The 12,218-nt window shown below is 33.8% G+C and overlaps 1 protein-coding gene across 1 annotated transcript; it reads right to left on the minus strand.

The window, feature by feature from the left end:
• Nucleotides 1–421: 421 nt before the first annotated feature.
• LOC104212239 (probable disease resistance protein At4g27220) lies at nucleotides 422–5,173 on the minus strand. The gene is made up of 3 exons (XM_009761458.2): nucleotides 5,101–5,173; nucleotides 3,093–4,244; nucleotides 422–1,849 (listed from the first exon to the last, which is right to left on the minus strand). Exons 2-3 carry the CDS (start codon nucleotides 4,215–4,217, stop codon nucleotides 422–424), a joined length of 2,553 nt encoding a protein of 850 aa, XP_009759760.1. The 5' UTR covers nucleotides 4,218–4,244; nucleotides 5,101–5,173.
• Nucleotides 5,174–12,218: the final 7,045 nt, after the last annotated feature.

The raw sequence follows: 12,218 nt of genomic DNA on the forward strand, positions 1-12,218 counted from the left end.
GGTGACAGAGAGAATTCCTGCTGATGAAACATACATCAGCAGGAATTAACAAAAAAAAAAAAAAGACATTGCAACATGAATTACACCACCAAGAATTCAGCTTCAACTATAGAAGCTGACTAAAGGAAAAAACCAAAACAAAAACATTTGGAGTCATAGGCATAAAAACTATTACATAACTTATTGGGTTTTCTGAAGGGGAGTCTTGGCGTAACTGGTAAAATTTATGTCATGTGATCAGGTGGTCACGCGTTTGAGCCGTGAAAATAGTCTCTTGCAGAAATATAGGATAAGACTGCGTACAATAGACCCTTGTTGCCCAGCTCTTTCCCGAACCCCGCGCAGAGCAGGAGCTTAGTGCACCGGGCTGCCCTTTTATTGAGTTGTCTGAATACCTTAACTTCAATCAAGAACACAATTCTTACCAATAGTTAACAAAGTGCTGAAGCTCATTTCTAGTGTTTGGACTATCCCAATCCAATGATTCCCACCATTCTTTATCACTTGAATGTATAGCTATCTCTCTAAGAGTTGAAGGAATGGTAAATTTCTCATCTTCCTCTTCAGGGGAAAAAAAGAAAGGCAATTTCCTTAACTTATCACATTCCTTTATTGACACTTTCTTGATTGAGTTGCACTCCATTTTTCCATTGCATATGCTTTTCAATTCAGGCAAAGACCATAAGTATATTCTTGTCAATTTAGGAAGGACGATGATTCCATCATTTTCGTCTGCAATTATTTCCTCTATTTGACTACAAGAGAGTACATATATTCTCTCAAGATTTTGCATGTTTGAGCATAAACCAATTGGAAATAGCTTCTTAATACTGTGACATCTCTCGATTCGTATCATTCTAAGGCAAGAAAAGATACCAGTTAGTGAAATAGAATCTCTTAAACTTGTTTCCCATTCATCAAAAATGCCAATGAAACTATGCAACTCGAGGAGATCAAGATGCTCGAGAGAATGAAATAAGACGGATTCTTGTCCCTCTTCTATCCTCATAAGATACTCTAGTTTGTTGCACCAACGTACTTTGAAGTACTTTAAATCTTTAGAATCATAAAGACGCGGCAAACAATCTGAAAGACAGCCACTGAAGTTATTGCAGCTCTCAATTTTCAGGTGCTCGATGTCCTGTGGAAGCAATAACACTTCATCTTCTTTCCCAAGTCCGTAACACTTGACTAATTTATCGGAAAACCTGTTATGATTGAATTGGATTTGTGTCATTGGTCCCAAGCCATCATATTGACCTACTAAAATTCTATAAAACCTAAGGCATCCCTCATTTTCTTGAGCTTTAATGAATTGGTTGAAGTCTTGAACATTACAGAACCTACCTTGAAATTCTTCCAACTCTTTTAGCTCCTCTAGTTCCTCCCCTTCTACGTCTGTATGATGCGATAACACTAACCGTTTGAGAGAGGAGATTTGGGACAATATCCCTATTGGTATTTTCTCGAGCCAACGCATTGCATGCAAATTCAGGGATTTGAGGTTCAACATAGTCTCAAGGGCTTCAGGCATAGTTTGAATCGCGGTGCCACTCAAATCCAATTCCTGCAACGCCTTGAGTTTTTCCAAAGTTGGAATTGACCTTAGGTTCCAACAAAATGCAAGTAAAAGAGCAGTGAGGTTCTCCAAGTCGGATACAGAATCAGGTAACTTCTCAATGCAAGTGTGACTTATATCAAGAACACGTAACGCCTTCATGTGCTCGAAAAAAGAATCTGGAATTTTCCATAAGTGATAATTCTGCTGCAACATTAAGGTTGTTAGCTTAGGACACTTAGCTGATGTTCCTGCTGGAATTTCAGCTATCTTGTTCCTCATTAGAGATACCTGTTAGGAACAAAATTTTCGATGACCTAAATGCAAAAGGGCACCTGAATCAGGAGTATTAATAAAATTCTTCATTCTTATCGTTGGTGACACCGCTTCGCTAAAAGAATTTTCTAAATTATATGTGTAGAAAATGATTAAAGGAAAATATAATAGGTAAATATATTTGGATGACACCGCTTGCCACACAAAGCATATTTAGCTCAGCCGTCCGGCAGTGCTCCATGTCATGTGAAAAAGGTCCCAAGTTCAAATCCTCTTGCTAGCATTTTTGTTTTCTCCTCATAACTAATAATAATCAATTTAAGAACACTAACCAGCCAACAAAATGCAGCGGAATTCCAAGAAAAAAGTTTAAACAAGAATATTTTGCAAACTGGCTTCATCTTTTTATATATATATATATATATATATATATATATATATATATTTTTTTTTTTTTTTTTTTTTTTTTGAAAAAAGAACCTTAAGAACGCTAAACCTAGAGAAGACAATTCAACGAAATTCCAAGACTAAGAAATATGAGTAGCACTTTATAAGTTTATATATTTTGTAGAGTTTAAATATCTAATCGAAATTCTACTTAATTTGTAATTCAGTAAAAATTAATAAAATATTCTCCTATATATTTCAAGTTTTTGAAAGAAAGTTTAAGCTGTCAAAGTTTACTTAATTTGAGAGAGATTTCCATAAATCAGAACAATAGCATCCTGTTGAAAGACTAAGCGAAAGAATTGAGTTAGATTTCCTAATGTTTTATCTGAGTAAATATTACCAATATGAATATATCATCCAAACAACTATCATGCAATAAGAAAATGGTATATTCAGCTAAACGAAAAGTGCGACTATCATGAAAACATTTCAAGAAAAAGAAAGCTCGTCGAAGATAATTGTGTTAATACATTTAAATGTGATTTATTAAGATAATCTTGTTACAGTAACTTATTCATAAGTTCACTTCTTAAAATATTGACACCGCTTACTAAACATCATGGCCGATTTAATAAGATTATTTATTAAGATAATCTTATGAACTTATTCATAAGTTCATTATTATATTAGAAATAACATCAGTGTACATGTACACAAAAGATCATAGTTTATGAGATGTCTTAGGCCGATTTACTTTAAACCTTAGCAAATAACTTTTGATTTAGGCAAAACCTTTTAATTATAACAAATAACATACAATTATTATCTCTTTATATATAATGTCAAGTAAATAAAGTTTTAACAATACCTTGTCCAAATTTTCCAGCCATTCATGTTCCTTTGGTGCATCATTGAGTTGAACTCCGGCTTTTACCATAAACATAGGATTTTCATAAGTGATCCTCATTGCCATGTCTCTAATCAAATTATGCATTTTCACACATTGATTACCTTTGCTGTCTATGGCACTTTCCAACAAACAAACACTTTCCAATCTGCTTAATATCTCATATCCCTGCTCAAACTCTGCCTCGCGAGTCTCCTTTGTATCGATTAGCCCCTCTAAAATGAATCTACTTATCAATTGATCCTTTGGAATTTTCTCATCTTCTGGATACAAACAACAATACAAGAAACATTGTTGTAAGTTTTGCTCCTTCAAACAATTAAAACTATACAGCAACATTTGTATAACATCATTGTTTTCCCCTTTAAAAGATTCTTGAATAATATTTTCCAGGGCCTTTTTCCACTTATTAAGACCATCCAATTCTAACCCTTTTAGGCTTTTAGCTATTGTAATTATCCTAAGTGGAAGGCCACCACAATTATTTACCACAAACTTAGCCATTTCTTCTACTTCTTGAGGAATTACTACTTTCTCATTTCCAAGTTTTTCTATAAACAAGCTCCAAGATTCCTCTTCTTCTAGTTTTTTCACTCCAAATTTCCTTTGACATCCCATTTTTCGACACGTTTCGAGCAAACAACTTGTTACTATCAACCTTCCCCCTTCAACTTTTAAAGGATTCCCTAACATCTTTAAAGGTATATCTTCTAATGCATCATCCAAAATTAGAACAAAATCCTTTTTCCCTTTGAATGATTCGTGTAACGCGATCGCCCTCTTCTCTTCATCTTCTTCCTCTAAAAGATCCAATCCAATGGCTGCAGCAATATCATTTTGCAATTCCTTGATGCTGAATTCTTGAGAAATATTTATCCAAATAACTTGGGATTGAGTTTTTTGTTGGAGAAGATGATTTATTAGCTTGGCTAAGGTTGTTTTTCCAACCCCTTTAACTCCATATATGCCAATGCTAGTGACTTTATCTTTTTTTAAGCATCTCCAAATTCTTTCACATGTTCTCTTGGTTTCTTGACCAAATAGTTTTGTTGTGAAAAATGATTCCCTTGCTTCATTTGCTTCCATTTTGGTCACAAAATCTCCAAATTTCCCCTGGGATTAATCAAGAAACTAGCAGTTAGTATACAGGCCGATCCAAGATTTAAACTCGACGGAGTTTAATCTTTAATTTTTTTAGCATTTAACTAATTGTACTTTTGAAATTATGTGTTTAGAGTTAAATATTTGTTAGAAGTTTTAGTGAAGTTTCACATATGTGTGCTTCATGTCGGAAATATTAGGTTAATTGAACCTGCAACACATAAACTGCATCCGCCTAGATAGTGTTGCAAAAATAGACAAAGAAGAAATAATACTTAAGAAAGGACATTTTCATAAACTACAAAGAGTTCTAAGCTTAGTTTAAGTGAAATATAGAAAGAGATTAGAGGTAATACTATAGGTGTAAAAAAAACTTGGAAATGACACTAGGTAGCCACTCTAAAGGGCTGCTATTTAGAAATTAGATAATACATCGTGAATTTCAGTTTTTCAGTTCAAATTTTTAGAATAAAAATACCTTGAATTGTCCTAAAGTAAAGATTTTTAATTTAAAATTTCAGGAAAAAAAAAGTATTGGCTAATCTCTAGATAACATCCTTGAGAATGGCTATATGTGCACTTGCCTCGAATCATCATTTTCACTTGGTAGGACGGAGAACATTTTTGAGGATATGTTTTTTTATCTTTTGACTTAGTTTCCTGAAAAAAGTTTTAATGTTTTCCAAGATGCAAGTATTAAGCACTCAACACTACATTAGCAATTTATGGATAAAATTTAAAAAAAGCCACTTTTCAACCCCCGTAAATGAAAAATAACCATTGTCATAGAATTTCAATTGCTACACAATCTAGCCAAGACTATCTTAAAGCAAAAACAAGAATTTCCAATCTAGAGAGGGAACTATACCTTAAAATTTCTGTCTTGTCTGATGCAATCTTTAACTCAAATTTTGAGTCCAGCTAGTACTTCTGGAGATGACATTATGTTTTTAAAAATGAGTGAAATATATGAAGCAAAGAGCATCAGTTTGTTGATAATAAATTAAAAGGTTTCTTCTTCTTGAAAGAGCTGGCCCAGGTAAGCTTATATATAAATTTGTGATAATTGCTCACCACTAAAATCACAGTGGAAAATAGCAAAGTCAAATCTGCTTAGTAAAATTATACATTGTTTACGTAGTAGGTACATATATAAAATAAATTAACAGGTAAAATATGTCCACATAACACATTATTGACAACCCAAAATTTTAAACATGCTCACCACTATCAGTTCGTGGGACTTCCATTGTGTTGTGAAATGGTATCCTTAATTATTTTATTTTATTTGTTTTTGAAAACTAAATATTGAGCATTTTCTGGCAGGCCAATCCTCTGGGTCTGCCTTTCTTTTTTTCTTCCCACCAAATTCTTATTTATAGATTATTTTATTATAATCATTTGGTATTACGTATACATTGGTTGGACTAATTCGGGTGGGTTCATCAAAGAAAAAGCGGTCCCCATCAAGAACTTATCGATTCCCAAGACTCGAACCGAATACATCTAATTAAGGGTAGAGGGATCTTATCCATCCCGCCACATCTCTCGATACTATATAAAAAAAGAAATTTGCTGAAGTATATCTCATTATTGATGCCTAAGTTATTTTACTATTGTGCCCAAACAAGTTAAAATCTATCAATTCATTCTGTAGAATAATTATCAAGCACACAAGAAAATCAAAATACTCATTACAAGCATTGGAATATAGTAAAAACAAGGTAATAAAAACTATAAGTAAACCATATCGATTATTTTAAAAATAAATAAATGAGCAAAAGTAAATATATTTATTTACTAGTACGTAATACGGGCAAAAGAAAACATTCTTAACCTATTCGCCGATCTAGAAGAAACCTGGGTGCATTTGGAGTGCAGGGGAAATATCAAATTCCCAATATTAGTTAAAATGCCTTATTTTAATTTCCTTTTTGCACTAAGTGGCTAGTTAGAATCTAACGTGAACAGACCATGGGTCTTACTCCACTATAGAGAAACACTATTTGTTGATGTGATGGATGATTATTAGTTTCTACAAGTTTCTTTTACTACTAGTCTCTAAGTTCATGCGTTGCACGAGAAATACATACCGACAATAATGAACTTTGAATTGCACATTGTTGAATATGTATACATGAGTACGGAATTAGTTCCTTAAAATAAATTTTAAAAAAATAATATATCATATAAACCAAGTCGTGAATAATGTTTTGACAAATATAGGAGGACAAATTGAAATTAAACATTCTGGAATCACAAAGTTATGTGATTAAAGTTGTAAAATAACATAAGGAATGCATTATTATTTACTAATTTATATGAAGTTATGATTAACTTTAGTTAAGCCTTAAGGTATATGAAGTCTAATATATATATATATCTCAAGATAAAGATATATTGATAATGGAGAACGATCAACATGAGAAATCAGACGTTTGACTGCGAACATGAACATATAAATCTAATAGATTTATCTAGTTAAAGGCAAGGTTACATATAATAATTTTAACATAAAGGTTCCTTATAGTCGCAAACATGTAAACTCCTATTGATCCGTGCCCTTCTTCCTACTCATAGTCAGATTCTCAAATCACAAATCAATAATCTCACTAACATTGCATCCGAGCCCTTGTTGCTTCATTGAAGAAGCTTATCCGAGAGGAAGTTAAGAGTTTCATCTATCTTATTGAATTTTTTGTTACATCTAAATTCTTAATCAAAGAACATATATAGCACGCAAACGCACCAAAATTACAGTTGATCATTGATTGTACAGACTACAGAGCACTGCGTACCCCAAATTTCTATATAGCTTGATCCCATGCATTCAAAGAATTACTAACCGACCCCAAATTTCTATATATAGCTTGATCACATGCATTCAAAGAATTTCTAACCGACCCCAAATTTCTATAAATAGCTTGATCCCATTCAAAGAATTACTTGTTAGGTGTTTGGCATAATTTTCTTACCATATTTGATTTTCCTATTTGTTGAAGGAAAGGGCAACATATTTATCTTAATTGGGTTTTCCTTCTTGTAGAAGGAAACTACAAATCTCTCATATTTGGCTAGTCCTTTTTCGTGTAGGAAAATGTTTGGAGTTCTATAAATTGAAGATCTGTCCTTCTCATTCAGCAGCATCCACAATGTAGCCATAGGAGCTTGAGAGTAGTGTTTAGGGGGAGAACTTTACAGGACAAGTGTAGTGTGTCACTTATGTTTACCTCTTCGTGAGGTTGTTCTCTCGATATTTTGTACTCTCTTTTTTATATAGTGGATTGTTCATCTCCGCGGTAGACGTAAGTCAGTTGATCGAACCACGTTAAATATTTGTGTCTCTTTTGGTATATTTCTCCTTTGTTGTATGATTTATCGTCGCTCACAGGGGCGGACCTAGGTTGGTAGTTGAGGGGTCACATGACCCCGTTAGCCTCGGCAAAAATATTGTATATACATATTATATATATGTGTACTTATATAGGGGACCCCTTAAATATTTTAATGGTGCCCTCAAAGACAAAGTGATGGATGGAAGAAGTGGTTGCTTTGGGCACTTAAATTCTCTCCTATGCTGTGGTGACGCAGGTTCGAAACCCCCCCGAAGCTTTCCTTAGTCTTTTCTCCTTTTTTTATTTAGTTCTTTGAATACAATATAATTTTTATTTAATAGCAAATTACTTTATTTTTACTTTAATCTTCTTCTTTTTTAATATTCAATTATAATTTAGTACTAATACAAAATAGTCAACTTAATTGATTTTATTCTTTTTTGTAAATTCCTTCCTTAGAATTGAAAGCCTCAAATTGCAACTTATCGCTCCACAAATAGAAAAATACAAATCTTCTACCACAATCTTCTATAACAATCACTTTGAATTAGCAATGGAAACTAAGAGTTTGAGACTCTTCTTCAATTCTTTTAGTAATAACATACTCTTAATCTTAATTTCTTTAGTAAGTCTTTTATAATTTTACGTATGAACGCCCTATTGCGAAGAATTCTCTCTCTCTCCCCGTTTAGTGCTTTCTTTTTCTTTAGAATATTTTTTTTGTTAATACTTGGATGATAAGTCATCATAATCATTAAGTTTCAAAGAGTTGCATGCCGAATTTTATTGCTGGTGATTAGCATATACAGTGGTGCCCCCGTCATGCGCGAATCCTGAGTCCGCCTTTGATCGTTCAAGATTTGCTTTGCTAGCTTCCATATGATACCTGATTTTTACGGTCCTAACATTACTAACCGATAACTTTTGTGTTCTTATAGTTTTCTTCAGTACAGTAAACCAATCATAAAAGTAAGTACGTAGACTTTCATAAAAGATCGGTGAGACTCCATGTGTAAGTACGTAGAACAAATATAGTCTTCATTAGAAATCAAAGACTTTCATAGAAGAAACCTGAGTACATTCAAAGACTTTCATTAGAATTCCGATAAAAGTCTTCTTTTAGTTTCCTCCCTTTTTTTTCACTTTCCTAAATGGCTAAATAGTATATCACATTAATTAGGATTAAACTCTTCGGTTTGGGTGTATTTGGAAGAGAATGCTTTCAGGCAATCTAAAACAAGCAATGGGTCTTACCATATGAGAGAGTACTACTACTTGTTGATACTATCGGTGATTATGAGTTTCTACATGCTTCTTTTATCATTAGCGAAGGCTTGGAATAAGAATTTATTGAGATGAAGTATTTCACCGGTACCGGGTTTGGTAATAAATAGCTATTGTGATCTGAAGTTATTAAATTTCATTACTCAGATGATCACCCAACTATCTAAAATTAAAGCTTAAAGTCATTTTTCTTTTATTTGTAACATGAAAGTCACTCAACTATTTTTATTGCATACAGATGGTCACTCAACACGATTAATCAAAACTTTTCCGTGGAAAAATATGACGTCGTAGTCCACATGGACTTTTTATATTTTAGATGAAATAAAATAATTAATACCCAAAAAATAAAAATCCACCACTAAATAAAACCAAATACTAAAACGCGCCCTTGCTGTAAATGCATCTTTCTTCCTCTTATAATAAGCAAATTTCTTCTTTTCTTTTTTTCATGGTTTCACTCTAGTTTTATAAAATAATAATGGGTATGAGATTAAAGACTAAGGACTAAAGTGACCTATGTTCTTTTTTTTTCAATGACCTATATATTCTTCTTTTTGCGATTTTTTTTTACTTTTTATAAAATAATAATGGCTACGAGATTAAGGACTAGAGTGAAATCATGGGGAAAAGAGTTGATTTTATAAAAAAGAAGAGAGACGTTGTTGCGGAAGCCAAATGTATATAGTGTGAATGAGTCACAACTACTATACCAAAAATTATGACAGCCACCAAATAATAAATAAGACAATAAAGCAACAATAAAAGGAACACCAAAATTTACGAGGTTCGGCTAATTTTGCCTACTTCCTCGGACACAACCAATATTTTATTCCACTCCAAAAATACAAGTGAAATAATACTAAAGAGAGAAGATACAAATGCCTTAAGAAGATAAGAAGGCAAATGAGAGGTGTATTTAAATCCTAAACATTAGGCCTCATTTTATAAGGGAAAAATCCCAACAATTTTTCTCCCCAACCGATATGGGAGTTTGACAACTTCAACAAATCTCCACCTTGGCAAAATTCCACATCTTCAATCTTCTCTCAATAACAAATTTTGGTTGTGTCTTCATCTTCAATCTTCAGTGTTCAACAATGTTGATCAAATCCAAACAATGTTGAAACTTGACCGCAGTCACCACTTTTGTCAGCATATCAGCAGGATTCTCTGTAGTATGAATTTTCTTCACCGTGACTTCACCTTCTTCTATGATTTCTCGTACGAAATGATACCGAACATCAATGTGCTTCGTCTTTGCATGATAAACTTGGTTCTTTGCTAATTGAATAGCACTTTGACTATCACAAAAAATTATGATACCTTTTTGTTCAACACCAAGCTCCTTTAGCAATCCTTGAAGCCAAATTGCTTCCTTCACAGCCTCTGTAATAGCCATATACTCTGCCTCTGTTGTAGACAAAGCAACTGTTGACTGCAAAGTAGACTTCCAACTAACCGGTGCCTTTGCAAAAATAAACACATAACCAATAGTTGATCTTCATTTGTCTAGGTCACCCGCAAAATCTGAGTCACAATATACTACAGACTGATTGTCTTCCTGCTTAAAAACTAACCCAACATCTACAGTATTATGAACATACCGTAGAATCCACTTCACAACTTGCCAATGCTCCTTTCCGGGATTGTGCATATATCTGCTAATAACTCCAACAACTTGTGAAATGTCAGGCCTCGTACAGACCATTGCATAAATCAAGCTACCAACAACATTTGCGTATGATACCTTTGACATATACTCTCATTCAGCTTCATACTTTGGCGACATAGTAGTACTTAGCTTAAAATGAGGAGCAAGTGGAGTACTAACTGGCTTAGTCTTCTCATCTATGCCAAAATGTTGTAGTACTCTTTTCAAATATTCTTTCCGAGATAAACAGAGTTTCTTTGAACGTCTATCTCTTATTATCTCCATGCCAAGAATTTTCTTTGCCTCACCGAGATCCTTCATCTCGGACTCCTTCTTCAGTTGAATCTTCAACTTATCAATTTCTTCCGAATTTTTGGAAGCTATCAACATATCATCAACATATAGGAGAATATATATAAAGGAACCATCTTTAAACTTGCGCAAATACACACAATGATCGTATTTGCTTCTCTTGTACCTTTGCTGCAACATAAACTTGTTAAATCGCTTGTACCATTGTCTAGAAGATTGATTCAATCCGTACAACGATTTTTCAAGTTTGCACACCATATTTTCTTTTTCAGCAACTTTGAATCCTTCTGGCTGAGTCATGTAGATTTACTCCTCCAAGTTTCTATGTAAAAATGCAGTTTTAACATCCATCTGAACTAGTTCCAAATCTAATTGTGCTACTAAAGCCAATATAATTCTAATGGAGGAATGTTTTACAACTGGATAAAACACTTCATTGTAATCAATTCCCTCCTTTTGAGCATATCCTTTGGCCACCAATCTTGCTTTGTAGCGAACATCTACTTGGTTAGGAAATCCTTCCTTCTTTGCAAATACCCATTTGCATCCAATTGCTTTCTTTCCCTTCGGGAGATTGGCCAATCTCCATGTATGATTCTGATGAAGGGACTGTATTTCATCATTCATGGCAATCCTCCACTTATCTTCTTCTGAACTTTGTACTGCGTCTTTATAAGTGGTAGGAACATCATCAGCTACAATTGAGGTTGCACAAGCAACCGTCTCTATGAGACGAATAGGTTTCGTTATTGTCCTTTTTGGCCTGCTGGTTGCTATTGATTCAAGTTGTTGTTGAGGTTCCTGAGTTGGAATATCCTCTACTGGCTCTCCTTCCAGTGGATAATCTTTATTTGTTTCCTCCTATGCTTCTTGTGTAGGAAAAATAAATTTTCCCTCAAACTCCACCTACTTAGAAGCACCTTAATTTTATTTGATATTTTCTGTTACTTTATTTACCATAGCAGATTCATCAAAGGTAACATCCCTGCTGAATATTACTTTCTTTGTCATAGGACACCATAAGTGATATCCTTTGACTCCAGAAGTAATTCCCTTAAAAATAGCCTTCTTTGCCCTTGGATCCAATTTTGACTCTGTCACATGATAATATGCAGTTAAGCCAAACACGTGCAAAGAGTCATAATCTACAACAGGCTTTCCATACCATTTTTCAAATGGTGTCTTGCCATCAATAACAGCAGATGGTAGACGATTAATGAGGTGGCATGCATATGTAATTGCCTCAACCCAAAATTCTTTACCCAAGCCAGCATTGGACAACATACACCGTACCTTCTCCAACAAGGTCTGATTAATACGTTCTACCACTCCATTCTGTTGTGGTGTATGTCTAACAGTAAAGTATCGGACGATGCCATCATTTTCACAGACCTTATTGAA

This window comes from Nicotiana sylvestris, chromosome 5 (assembly GCF_000393655.2).
Source record: "Nicotiana sylvestris chromosome 5, ASM39365v2, whole genome shotgun sequence".
NCBI classification, from domain to species: domain Eukaryota; kingdom Viridiplantae; phylum Streptophyta; class Magnoliopsida; order Solanales; family Solanaceae; genus Nicotiana; species Nicotiana sylvestris.

Bases quoted from the DNA above. Each gene is read 5' to 3' on its own strand.
- LOC104212239 (XM_009761458.2), bottom strand. From the start codon at position 4,217: ATGGAAGCAAATGAAGCAAGGGAATCATTTTTCACAACAAAACTATTT. The intron at 1,850-3,092 runs GTATTGTTAAAA...TGTTCCTAACAG, and splicing joins GGCTGGAAAATTTGGACAAG to GTATCTCTAATGAGGAACAA.